This window comes from Lactuca virosa, chromosome 8 (genome assembly GCF_052849685.1).
Source record: "Lactuca virosa cultivar CGN04683 chromosome 8, Lactuca_virosa_CGN04683_v6, whole genome shotgun sequence".
Taxonomy (NCBI): Eukaryota; Viridiplantae; Streptophyta; class Magnoliopsida; order Asterales; family Asteraceae; genus Lactuca; species Lactuca virosa.
This window is the reverse complement of record NC_136433.1, coordinates 221,980,633-221,994,289: the sequence shown is the minus strand read 5'-3', so window position 1 is coordinate 221,994,289 and position 13,657 is coordinate 221,980,633. Positions and strand designations below refer to the sequence as shown.

The window sequence follows — 13,657 nt, the reverse complement described above, 5'->3', positions numbered from 1 at the left end:
TCTCTTATCATTTTATTATAGCATTGTAGTTTTGCTTACTTTTTATGACAACCTTTTACTTTTGGTTTCTTTGTATTTGGCTTTACTTTAGTGTGTGTTTGAAGTTTTGAATGGATCTTGGTTTGATCTAGAATTTTAAGGAAGCAAGGGGTAGTTTGGTCAATAATCATGTTTGCTGGAAAATTACACCTTTTTTTTCTTGAAAATTTTAATGTTTTGGAAATTGAATGCAGGTTAAAAGAAAAAGATGGCTGAAGAAAGAGGAATGTTGTATAGCTTAGGTGAAGGTTAATACTGACTTGTGTCTGAACAAATGAGTACATTGAGATGAGAAAGAATAAGCATTCAATTTCCACAAAAGAATTCAAAAATTATTGAGGGCTTATTCCTTACGGTTGTGTATATGTTTTCTTTCCATTTCAGAACTTTATATATTGGGCTAAAAGTAAAATATATCAATGTACTTTGATCTATTTGTATAATGTAGTATCCTACTTTCATATTACTATATTACACTATTATACTTCTAATTTCTTTTTGATTCAAAACTTTACTCTTTCATATTTATATAATATAACATCCAGTTTTCATATTATGATTATTGTATCTTAGTAGTTATTGGGTTAATAGAAACAATCAACATGATGCCAGTTTGGTCCAACCGAACATTATTTGTTTGGTCTAGAAAGTGCTCTCCTGACTCTAATTGAAGATCGGACAGATCACCACCAAGAATATGTTTCCACGACTTGTAATAACTCAAAGGATCTTCTTCATTGTCCTTATCAGTATTATTATACACCGGACTTATTGCGCACTCTCTTACCATGACTCCCATGTCTTCTAATATTGTAACACCAACTTCATCACCATTTTTAATCTCATTGTCCCCAAACATCCAATGACTTAACCATACTATATCTTCATCAGTTTCTCCCACAGCATACATATTTATTCTTAAACAACTTAACTTTCCTGTGCCTTTAAATGTATGCACAAAGCTTATATTTATTCCTTGTATCGTTTTATTCATTGAAGACGATGTCAGGGCTCTTGATATTGTTGAACCCTTGCCTTTATGAGGTAGCCAATCTGGAACTGCTTTCCCCGGAAAACATGTGCTAAATATTCCAAATCCGTAAACCACCTGCAAATAAAACATTAGATTGTATGAATTTTACGCATATTAGTGTGTGTGTGTGTGTGTTTGTGAGATCCATAGAAACAGAGCAGAAGAAAGAGAATACCTGGACTGGGAGATTCTTTGAATCAGACCATCTGTATAAATCTATCATCCGCATCTTCTGATGTTTCACATGTTGTAAATTTGTCCATCCCAAGCTACATAATATCTGGTCATTAATTTGTGCTATAGCTTGAAATTTTATTATGCCTTCAATTTCGGTCAATGACTCCGAATAATTGTAACCCACAGCTGGTGGGGCCGACATTTCTTGAGGGAATGTTATTTTAATAAGTGACGAACACTTTACAGTCCACAAATATTGGATTGTAGGTGGAGGGCACAATACCGACTTCAACATCCAACATTTTCCAACACTGAGTACCTCAAGCCTGCTAAGGCTTCTCACACAATCAGGCAAGGACTCAATTGGATTCCCATTTAGATATAATCTCTTCAACATTGACATGCTACTGAAGTCCTTTGGAAAGGATTCATTAGATAAATTATTGCACTTAAGCGACAAGGCTACTAGTGAAGGTAGCAAAAATGATTTTGGAGTTTTCGGTAAAAAATCTCCAACGGAAGAGGAAGATGCATATGACTCCATATCCTTCATCCGCATTAGAAATCCACTAGCACCTAGGCAACCTTGTAATGATATACTTCTAACATTCTTTAACTTGCTGATGCTAATTGGAACATTATTAAGCTTACTGCATTTGCTCATGTCAAGAATAACAAGGCTATGGCATCCACCAATTGACTCACACACATGAACTAAGCTTTTACAGCTTCTAAGAATCAACCTCTCAAGTGCAGGTAGCGCAGAGAAGCCTTCAACTCTAACAAGATTGCAATAACTCAGATTAAGAATCTTCAATGACCTAAGAAGCTGTTGCATTGGATATCCTCTCATCAAGAATATTATAACCAAGATATTAATAGTCTAAAAATTGAAGTAAAAGCTTTAATTTCATACCTTCAGCTTCTTCCAAAGCTGTGTCAGATTACTGTAAGACATGTCAAGAGCAACCAAATTTTCCACTGGTAAGTCTGAAGGTATGAATTTTAAATGGAATCCATGCATGCACAACCACCTTAAACCTTTTGGAAAATTCTTGTAGGATCCGTCCACTGTTACATAATTGAGTTGGAGTAGCTTTAGCTTATCCATCTTTCTTAAAGCATCAGCTCTCAATTCCACTTTTTTGCAACGAGAAGATGAAAGCATTAGGAGAAGCGAAGCAAAAAACAACCAAATTATTAAAAAGAACTCATAGACCATCTGGATTGGTTGAGCAGCTCTAAAACTTTTGTTCACATCATTATTTTGGTAGTTATGCTCTGTCACGCTACTTATTGATCTACATAATGTCTCTTCCCTCAATAACTTCATGTCAAGGATAAGACCTTGAATTCTTTGGGTACCCTATCAAAAAGAAAATTACAACAAGCATTCATTGTTATATAGATGATAAAGCTAACTAATACTCATGGTGACTATGTTGTATTAGTATATTACCTTGTCACTTTTTAACAAATCGAGGGACTCCTCATGTTTCCATACACGACTACGCTTCCATGGCTTATCAAGTGATTCTTTGCGGACTAAATCTCTCCCCATCTCTTGAAGCAACTGATGCATTGTAAACTCATTCTCATCTCCAATTGTGAGAAGACATCTATCAATGAGCTTGGTGATCCCATATGATGTTTGTAACCCCCATTCCTTTAATATTGTTTCTGTAACTTCTCTTTCTTTTCCAACAAAAAAGCAAGCAATGTGCTTAAAGAGTTCTTTGCAGTTTGCTGATAAAGAATCAAAGCTAATTTGCAGAGCCTTTTGTACTTCCTCTTCTACATCAGTTAAATATCCTTTTGCTTCCAACATTTCAAGGACATCACTCCATATGGCTGCATCTTCATTAATTAATGAACTACCCAAAACTTTAAGAGCCAATGGATGTCCTCCACAATACTTAGCAACTCGTTGTGCTTTTTTCTCATAACCTTTCTGGGGATCAATGTTTCCAAACGCATGCCAACATAAAAGTCTCATAGATGCAGTGTCACTTAAGCCATGAAGTGCAAGCTTTGTATGTTTTGGAGGAAATTTCATACGAAACAATGAACACTTTTCTGTTAGGGACCCATCTTTGGTTCTTACTAGGGATGTTATTCGGGTCGGAACCGAACCGAACCGACCCGAACCCGAATAAACCGAAAACCGAATAAGGGTAATTGTATGAACCGAAAATCGAACCAAATAAGCAATACGGGTTCGGTTCGGTTCGGGTATTATTCGGTTCGGTTCGGTTCCGGCCCGAATAACCCAAATAACATCTACAAGATGATTAAGGAGCCGAATAACCTGAATAACCCAAATAACATTTAGAATGTGATTATAAATATTGTATTTTGTATGACTTTTGTAGCTTATGATTTCATAACAAATCGTTTAAAGAAACAAATTAAAAGATTGAGTAGTAGATTAACATATTCAAATTTCAACGAGTAACATATATAATAACACATTGAAAGATTGAGTAGTAGAATAAGATACAAATACTTACTTGAGTTTCTTGATTTGGTACCCAATTTTCCATGACTTGAATGAAGTTTGATCACACTAGAAAGTAGAAAACAAGGATGAGGAGACGATTATTTTTTCCAGACGCAAGGGCCGACTTTTTTTTTTCTTATCGTGAATGGACTTTGAAGTTTGAACTTTGAACTAGTGATGATCGATCAATGAGTCCAGGTTATCGCAAGTCGCAAGGGCAGCAGCCGCAACTGTCGATCAAAGATTAATGTCGCAAGGATGAGAAAAACCTCAATCGATCAAAGAGTAATGTCGTCGACTCGTCGATTTGGTGTAATACGCTACTGTCGATTTGGTGTAATACGGATGATCGAATTCGATTTCGTTGATCTTTTTTGGTGTATTATGTGGGTTTTGTTGGGTAACGATCGATAGAAAAGAAGACCGAATAAGCAACGTGTTAGGAAAAAAATGTGACTTTTCATATTCGGTTCGGTCCTTTTGGACCGAATAAGCCCTTATTCGGGTAACCCGGACCGAATAACCCGAAAACCGAATAAGCCTTATATAGATACCCGAAAACCGAATCGAATTGCTTATTCGGGTCTAATTCGGTTCGGTTCGGTTCGGTTTTCGGTTCGGTTCGGGTTTTCGGGCCAAATTCTCATCCCTAGTTGTTACTATAATCTTGCTTCCATGATGAAAACCTTTTGTTCCAATCAACACATCCAGTTGCTCAAAGTTATCAACATCATCAAGAACCAAAAGTGTCTTTTTCCTAGATAATGCTTTTTCAACCCTAGATGTGCACAGATCTGAATTATTTTCTTCAATCTTTCTTTTCTTGAGAATGTCTCCAAGAAGCTGTTTTTGCAAATCTAGTAATGTCTGTTGTGCACATCTTCTTCCAATGCCTTCAACAAAGCTACTTCTTTCAAATTCATGGTGGTGCGACGTAAACGTATATTCTGCCAATGTTGTTTTTCCGATCCCGACCATTCCCCAAATTGTGAGAATTTCAGCAGCTTCAGAAGATCCTCGTTTTAACCAGGAACTGATGATATAAATAGAATTGTCCATCCCAATTAGGTGTGGGATTCTCCTTTGCAAGTGTAGTTCCAGTCTGGTACTAATTTCTTTCACGACTTCTTCAATGACCACCGTCTCTCTTCTGAAAAAGGGATCAAATTCGATCAACAAGACACATCAGCCCATAGATCAAATTAAATAAAACTGATCAATAATTAATTAATATGAGAGGGACTAAAATAAAATATACACGCAGTTTAAACAAATGGTGGGGCCACTTTGTATATGTTTCCACGGCTTCGTTCCCACGGAAGCTTTTCATCCCAACAATGGCAAAAAGCTAAATCTCACAATGGTATGCTCTAATTAAGACCCATGGATTTTTGGATTTAGAGAGAGAGAGAGAGAGAGAGAGAGAGAGAGAGAGAATTAAGACCCATGGATTTTTGGATTTAACAATTGAGAGAGAGAGAGAGATCATTGGACAAAATAATTGTATCCTTTGTCTATATATTCTCGGATTTTCTCTCCTTTTACAGTTCTCTATACACACGTGAATATATGCCCTCACACAAACTGTGGTGATTAATATCTCTTTCTCACGAGAACATTCAAGGAGTCGATCGATCAACTATATACATAAGAAATTCTACAAACAAGGTGCTTTATGTCTATTTATTCCACCAGATGGTTTATACTGGATTCTTAAATTTCTGTGTATTTGAAAGGTTTGTAATTCACAATGCTTAATTAAGAATAGTTTTAGATTTAACTGGACTTGGTTCCAATATTATATGATGCATGTTGGCTGTAGTTCTCCATACAAAACTGAAGAATTTTGTGGGAATATAGTATGAATGTTTTACCTTCCGCTTGTATCTTTTCCTTTCAAATCAGCAATCTCTGTAAGTCCTTTCGTCCACATCTCCAACTTATGAGCACCTTGAGTTTTCTTCTTCGCATCCTTTTCGTACTCAATCCTCTGTTTGTGTTCAAATAACGCTTCTCCAAAAATACTTTTTTGCTTCCTGATATGTGTAGGCTCAATGTTGTAAAAAATGGGGAGAACAATATGGTCAGAGACCCTTCGTTGCTCAAGGATCATCACCAGCTCGTCCAGACACCATGTTGAAGATGCGTAGTTCTTAGATAAAACAATTATTGAAGCACGAGAGCTTTTTATAGCTATTGCAAGTTCTGGTTTAAGTTCTTCCCCGGTTTCAACCTCTTCCTCATCAAGAAAGGTAGAGATGTTTTCGTTCACCAAAGCTTGGTAGAGGTGATCCATAAAACCTAGACGAGTGTCTTTCCCTCTGAAACTCAGGAAAACATCATATGTTCCTGCCGCTTCTTGATCTTCTGGTAATTCAGTAGGGATGGCCATGAAAGTTGAGAATTACAAGAGTGTATATGATCTCAACCGGGAATGTAAGTTTCGCTGCTTCTGATTTTGGTTGTCTTAGATCTAAACTCTGAGATGAATGTCTCTTATTTGGTATGAGAGTCAACGTTTGGCAGCAAAGTCAATTTTTCTTCTATTGTTTAGCTGATTGTTAGCTGGTGAAGGCATTAATTTCAAAGCTAGGTGAACTTTTAGTCAAACATTCTTAGTTGAAGAAAATAGGGTGAGCTATGTGTGTAGCTTGAGCTATGTGTGTAGCTATTGTTTAGCTGATTGTTAGCTGGGAGGACAATGCATGCAGTAGGCATGGACACCACTTGGACGGTGCATCAATATGGAAGAGAACATGAAATACCTCTTTAGTCGATGGCTCATTTTTCAATAGCAAATCACAGTAAAAGAGATTTGCTCATCTTTTTATCGGCAAGATAAATATTTATATATACCAAGTTGCATGGCAATAAATGAATAGAAGAATATATATATATATATATATATATATATATATATATATATATATATATATATATTAGTGATGTTTTACGGGCAGTGCCCACAACAGGTAATGTGAGTGTTTTTGAAGAAAAAGGTAGAACGTTATAATTCAATGGATTTTTGAAATACAAAGTTCAAGTATTTAAAAATGAAAGTACAATATTATAATAAGGGAAATGATGTTATAATTAGATGAATTTTTCAAAATACTACGTCCTTGAAAAAAATTAAAAGATTCAAAGCATTTAATCAAACGTCTAGTGTGCAAAAAAATTATAATGTAAGAAAATGTTATATTTAATAAGAGTCTAACGTTGTGGTCATAACTTGTATAATTGGGTAAATATTGAAAGTACAGCTTTGTGGTCATAACTTGTATAATTGGGTTGATTTTAAAAGTACAACATTATAATAGGAAGGAATGAAAGTAAGCCACTGTAATAAACAAATCATGAATGTTGTTATTTCTTGCAATTAGCCCGTTACCCCAAATTCTTATTATAAAAGATAATATACATACTCTTTATGCGACTCATAGGAAAGTAGTATAGATGATATTGTTAAAGATCATCACTAGCCCAATAGAACAAATATTATCTAGAAGACTTTAACTTGCTCTAGAACGCTCTAGAAGATTCTAGAACATTATGGAAGACTATGGAAGACTCCGGAATATACCGGAAGAGTCTAGAATACTCTAGAACGACATGGAAGACCCTGGAAGGTTATGGATCATTCTAGAAGACACTGGAGCAGCCTAGACCTCTCCAGAACATGGTAGAATATTCTAGAAACATATGGAAGCATATAGAGTATGTTAGATAGTTCTAGAGTTATCTAGTATGTAGTAAGTGTATACTAGTATCTAGAACCTTCCTGAGAGGCCTATAAATAGGTGTGGAGCTCATTTGCTCCAAACCATCCAAGAAAGCCTCAAAGAGAGCAAAGTGTGTAGTAGTCTCACAAAGTGTAAGGTCTTCTTAAGTATCTTAAATAAAAGTCTTGTTGTTTCCCATACAAAGAGTCGTGTTCAACAATCTGGTATCAGAGCAAGGTTTCTTGATAGTGAGAACGAGTGATTCTCGTTGTATCGTGAGTAGTTTGTGACTCTGCAAGTTTAGTATCGAAACTAGCTTGTTTGGTATTACCGAGATACTGCCAACATGATGGGTGATCTCCAAGTCGTCGGAGGAATCAAGAAACTCAACAACAACAACTACAAAACGTGGGAAACATGTATGAAGTCCTACTTACAAGGACAAGATCTATGGGAGGTCGTTGGTGGAAGCGAAACTACGCCACCAGAGGAAGACGTTAATGGTGCTTTGCGCAAATGGAAAATCAAAGCAGGCAAAGCAATGTTTGCCTTGAAGACCACAATCGAAGAAGAGATGTTGGAGCATATTCGGGGTGTACGTTTGTGATGCTTTTCTCAAAGAAGAATGATACGAGACTACAACTTTTGGAGAACGAGCTATTATCAATCTCACAACGTGACATGACGATTGCTCAATATTTCCACAAGGTCAAATCGATATGTCGGGAGATTACTGAACTAGATCCGCAATCCGTCATTGCAGAAGCTCGAATGAAGAGGATCATTATCCATGGACTGAGGCCGGAATATAGAAGCTTTGTTACTGCTGTACAAGGATGGCCCGTTCAACCATCACTTGTAGAGTTTGAGAATTTGTTGGCCAGCCAAGAAGCTATGGCTAAGCAAATGGGAGGCATCACGCTGAAGAGTGAAGAAGAAGCACTCTACACAAGTAAAAGTCGGAGGAATTTCAAGCCACCTTCTAAAGAAGGATACAAAAATGCTGACAAAGGGAAGAGTCAACCAGGAACCTCACAACCATGGAGATCTCAAAAGACCGACAATAAGAGTTCTCGGGGGAGGAGGTTCGAAGGCAACTGCAACAACTGTGGAAAGTGGGGCCACATGTCCAAGGATTGTTGGTCAAAGAAAAAGTCTGTGGAAAGCAATGTCGTAACTTCCAAAAAAGAAATAGAGGATGAATGGGATGCTGAGGCATTATGTGCCATAGAAGAAAACGAGTTGGCACTCATGACAATGATGGGAGAGCGTGTCAACTATGAGAATGACTGGATCATTGATTCAGGATGCTCCAATCACATGACTGACGATCAGAACAAACTACAAGACGTGAAGGAGTACAAAGGGAGTCGCATGGTACTTACAGCCAACAATGCATGACTTCCAATTGCTCAGATTGGAAAAACGACGATCATGCCTGGTAATAAATCTGACATGGTGTCACTACATAATGTCTATCACGTGCCAGGTATGAAGAAGAACTTGTTGTCGATATCGCAACTAACATCGTCAGGCAACTACGTCTTGTTTGGCCCACAAGATGTGAAGGTCTATCGAGATCTTAAAATATCAGAAAAGCCAACAATGGAAGGACGGAGAGTGGAGTCCGTCTATGTGCTCTCCGCAGAGTCTGCCTATGTAGACAAGACTCGTAAGAACGAGACAGCAGATCTATGGCATGCACGGCTGGGACATGTTGGTTATCACAAGTTGAAGTATGGTAAAGCTCATCAATTACCATACAAGGAGTCAAACTTTAGAGCAAAGAAGCCACTAGAGTTAATTCACTCAGATGTGTTCAGTCCAGTCAAGCAGACATCAGTTAGCGGGATGCGGTACATGGTGACGTTCATTGATGATTATTCGAGATATGTGTGGGTTTTCTTCATGAAAGAAAAATCTGAAACATTCTCAAAGTTTCTAGAATTCAAGACAACGGTCGAAGGAGAAGTGAGAAAGAAGATTCGGTGTCTACGCTCAGACAATGGAGGAGAATACACCTCGAAAGAATTCAATCGCTATCTAAAAGAATGTGGTATACGTCATCAATTCACATGTGCCAACACACCTCAACAAAATGGTGTAGCTAAGAGAAAGAATCGACATCTTGCAGAAATTTGTCGAAGCATGCTACACGCGAAGAATGTCCCAGGAAGATTTTGGGCTGAAGCAATGCGAACTGCTGCCCATGTGATCAATAAACTTCCCCAACCAAGGTTAGGTTTCATCTCACCATTTGAGACACTATGGAACATGAAACCTACTGTTAGCTACTTCCGAGTATTTGGTTGCGTCTGCTACGTATTTGTACCTAGTCATTTACGTAGCAAGTTTGACAAGAAAGCAGTCAGGTGTATATTTGTTGGATATGGCAATCAAATAAAAGGATGGAGGTGTTGTGATCCAACAAGCGGAATGTGCTACACTTCAAGAGATGTAGTGTTCGATGAAGCATCTTCATGATGGTCCTCAGAGAAGAAAGTATTACCAGACTCGGAAAATATTGAAGAAGTTTTAAAACAAAAGATGGGGGAGCAAACTGCACACATTTGGTTAAGTGTTGATACACCTGAAGATCTGAGCGACATTGATGTCATTGAGCAAGAAGTAACTCAAACAAGTGATGCCGGTGAAAGGGAGACGCCGCCTCCACAACTTCGAAGGACGGAAAGAATCTGAAAACCTAATCCCTAGTCTCACAAAGTGTAAGGTCTTCTTAAGTATCTTAAATAAAAGTCTTGTTGTTTCCCATACAAAGAGTCGTGTTCAACAGATATAACAGAAATTTCTAATCACAATCGGTTTTTTTACATTTTCAAAGTTGAGAAACTCATCAACATGGTTCTTTATAGAAGGTGTTGTGAAGCTGTTTCGAATATTAGTGACTATTCCTTAGTCAGGCCTGCAAATTGATAATGTTTTCTCAAGTTGTGTTCTTAATAATTTTTTTCTCAACTTGATATTAAATCTTTTTTAGTCCTTACACAAATACACGGTAATTAGTCAAAAGAATAATTGTATTTCAATAATATGACTATTCAAAATTCTTATTCCATACCTGTTCAAATACCCTAAAATTAATCAAAGATTTTACATATTAAAACAAAGTCATGCTTCTGCCCTATATGCCTAATCCCCCAATAGATCTCTCTACCAATGCTCTGCTATATATATATATATATATATATATATATATATATATATATATATATATATATATATATATATATATATATATAGAGAGAGAGAGAGAGAGAGAGCAAAAAACAAACTTTTCTATGAAATTGAAGTATAACTGGAAAAAAACAATCGATAAATGCAAAAAAATTGGAAATCAAACTAGTGGATTACCGAATTATGTGTCTAACATGTCTATGTTCTGAAGAAGATCATTCCGTTTTTTTTTCTTGTTTCTTGAGGAAGACTGCATAACTTCAGAACTATAATGATAACAAGTAGCACCATAAGGATACCGGAGAAAGAAAGATTGCATCAATTATTCTTGGATATGAAATTCCTTCCACTTCTCAAATTCAATTTAAAAAAAATGGCTAATCACTAAAGTGACCAAATTATGAGGTGTCGTATCACGAAATAATCATATTTTTTAAAATTGGTCTTTCGATACGAAAAAATAACTATTATTTTGTGAAAGTTATTCCATTCGAATGGAATTAGCCATTCCATTCCTTACATTAATTTATCATACCAAACACTACCAAAAGCTTACTGCTAAAAAGATTTTACCTTTTTTTTTCATTGTTCTGTAGCTTGACATCATATTCCATACTCAGGGGTACTTTAGTAAATTTGAAAGATCAAAAAGGATGCAATTGGGGAAACGCGGCCACCAAGAAGGAAAACCCGCAGTGAAGTCTCTTGCTTCGGCGTGAGGTCAAGATGACCGGAAACAAGCAGACTGCTCTAAGCCAAATGAGTGAAGAAGGAAGCCGCCAGCCGATGTATCTAGCGGCCGTAAATCGAACTTTGTAAGTGGTTGGTGGGATATGTACACAAAACTTTTACTGACTCGAGAGCAAAGATTATATGTTTTATCAACAAGGAACTCAAATTTCTCAAAACAAGAGAAAACCTTTATATTGAAATCCAAACAATTAGTTAAAGAAGTAAGTAATTGATTATTTAATCTAAAACCTCTGGCTGTAACTATAGCAGATGAAGCAGAGATGAAATATGGCTTCCGCAACCATTATGCTCTCAAAATCAAATTCATCATTTCTGCATTTCCAACACCAATTAAGCTTTAACAACTTGCACTCGTGTCAACAAGATATATAAACTATAATGCAAATCACCATCAAAGACATATACATAAAAAGTTGTGCCTAACTTGCTAACCCAAAATCATGATAAATGTTTTAATATTTCATATTCTCATTTTTGCATCTATTACCTGTTTTACTCTTCCTGAACATAATCAAATACCAGATTAAGCACAAACACAATAAAAAAAAAAAAAATTAACGATCTAGTGCTTATAGTTTTCTCCATCCCCTAATTTTCTTCTTTAGTCTTTACCCCTTTTCAATCCAACACTTAAATGTTGCAAATTTATGTTCTTAATACTCCTTTCACTAACTCAATTATCATCCTCTCCTACCACTTCCCGGTGTCCTCAACAACAACAATACCTCTTTTCCATCACCCATCTTCTTCATCCCTATCTCATACACAAAGGAAAAAGACCTAGTGAAACAATCAAGGTCCAAGGATGATGTTCACAGAAAGAATTATAATCCATAAATTTGTTTCTAATGAAACAAATGAAAACTAAAACCTAATATCTCGTGCCTAAGTTGAGTGCAAGTGATGAACCATAGGGTAACCAACACATTCAATTGTTACAAAGATTAAAGGTTTTGAAGAAGACTTGACACTACACAAAAATGGTAAAAAAATTGAGCTTGATTGCATAATAATTGCCAAAACAATCAAAAAGATATTATGAAGCTTTCAAGAAAGTCGTACTTTAGATGTATGTGGATTTACAGGTTACCTAAGAGAGAAGGTTTGAGGAGAGCGATGTACCTAGTGGTGTCCTGAATCTTCAGCATCGACAGATACCTGGGGACCTAGAAATTTTTGACGGACATCAAAATTAAACCCATAAGTTGTGAATGGTAAAGTTGATATCAAAGAGGAAGAGCCAAAAGAACAAGAAAAGATGAAATTAAAACACAATTTGCAAACTTCTCCCCTGATTTCCAATTTAATACATAAACCATCAATGAAACATAAACAAAAATAAACATTTTTAGGAACCCTAAAATCGAAAAAGGGTACTTTGGAGTAAAATCGAAAAAAAAAAAAAAGCAGAGTCGAATAGAAAAACTCCAAGAAATTGGTGTATACGGAATATTTGTGGGGAGATGGAAATCTTATCTTCAATAAAAAGAATCAGGATAGAGGCGGTTCTCTAAGCAGGAGGTGTCATCAACAGAGAAAGCTAGAGAGGGTGAGTCAACCACAATCAAGCAAGGTGGCGGTCGAATGAGAAGTAGGAGGTGGCAAACAGGGGAAACGCTGCCGCCAAGAAGGAAAACCCACCATGAAGTCTTCTACGACAGCGTGAGGTCAGGATGAACGGAAGCAAGCAGGCAGGCAACAACGAACGACGCCGTTTCAAGAACCCAAGTCAAATGGTACACTGATGTAGGGCTTACCTGAGATTAAGCAGGCTATCAGGCAGCTTACCTACAGATGATGAAGGAGTGACTAAGGAGGCAAGCACCAAGCTTACCACCAGACAACGGAGACATGAGAAGTGGTCGGTGGGAAGATGCTCATCGACGTAGACCGGCTATTCTTTTAGAAGAGGGTTTCACATATATATATATATATATATATATATATATATATATATATATATATATATATATATATATATATATATATATATGAAGTGGTCGGTGAGAAGTTGCTCATCGACGTAGACCGGCTATTCTTTTAAAAGAGGGTTTCATATATATATATATATATATATATATATATATATATATATATATATATATATATATATATATATATATATATATACTTCTCATGGTGGGAAGTTGCTCATCGACGTAGACCGGCTATTCTTTTAGAAGAGGGTTTCACATATATATATATATATATATATATATATATATATATATATATATA

The 13,657-nt window shown here is 36.3% G+C and overlaps 2 protein-coding genes across 12 annotated transcripts; both read right to left on the bottom strand.

The window, feature by feature from the left end:
• Positions 1-529: 529 nt before the first annotated feature.
• On the bottom strand, positions 530-13,320 carry LOC145129453 (disease resistance protein RPP2B-like). Of its 11 annotated transcripts, none has more exons than XM_079064171.1 (9): positions 13,254-13,320; positions 12,542-13,176; positions 11,240-11,731; positions 10,844-10,932; positions 3,760-4,899; positions 2,709-3,557; positions 2,166-2,615; positions 1,248-2,078; positions 530-1,147 (listed from the first exon to the last, which is right to left on the bottom strand). In XM_079064171.1, exons 5-9 carry the CDS (start codon positions 3,790-3,792, stop codon positions 599-601), a joined length of 2,712 nt encoding a protein of 903 aa, XP_078920297.1. In that variant the 5' UTR covers positions 3,793-4,899; positions 10,844-10,932; positions 11,240-11,731; positions 12,542-13,176; positions 13,254-13,320; the 3' UTR covers positions 530-598. The 11 variants fall into 11 exon arrangements, with proteins under 11 accessions (XP_078920297.1, XP_078920298.1, XP_078920294.1 ...); XM_079064172.1 differs by having other exon boundaries at positions 11,240-11,458; positions 11,648-11,731; positions 12,510-13,309; XM_079064168.1 differs by having other exon boundaries at positions 11,240-11,458; positions 11,648-11,731; positions 12,542-13,309.
• Positions 3,921-6,141, bottom strand: LOC145131277 (disease resistance protein Roq1-like). Its single transcript, XM_079065991.1, has 3 exons — positions 5,624-6,141; positions 4,436-4,899; positions 3,921-3,979 (listed from the first exon to the last, which is right to left on the bottom strand). Exons 1-3 carry the CDS (start codon positions 6,139-6,141, stop codon positions 3,921-3,923), a joined length of 1,041 nt encoding a protein of 346 aa, XP_078922117.1.
• Positions 13,321-13,657: the final 337 nt, after the last annotated feature.

Excerpts from the sequence above, each read along its gene's own strand:
- LOC145129453 (XM_079064171.1), bottom strand. The coding sequence starts at position 3,792 with ATGGAAAATTGGGTACCAAATCAAGAAACTCAA. Across the intron at positions 3,558-3,759 it reads TACCAAATCAAGAAACTCAA|GTTATTCGGCTCCTTAATCA; the intron begins GTAAGTATTTGT and ends TGGGTTATTCAG. Across the intron at positions 2,079-2,165 it reads AGCTTTGGAAGAAGCTGAAG|CTTCTTAGGTCATTGAAGAT; the intron begins GTATGAAATTAA and ends CCAATGCAACAG.
- LOC145131277 (XM_079065991.1), bottom strand. The coding sequence starts at position 6,141 with ATGGCCATCCCTACTGAATTACCAGAAGATCAAGAAGCGGCAGGAACA. Across the intron at positions 4,900-5,623 it reads GGAAAAGATACAAGCGGAAG|AAGAGAGACGGTGGTCATTG; the intron begins GTAAAACATTCA and ends TCCCTTTTTCAG. Across the intron at positions 3,980-4,435 it reads TGTGTTGATTGGAACAAAAG|TTGCGGCTGCTGCCCTTGCG; the intron begins GTTTTCATCATG and ends TTTGATCGACAG.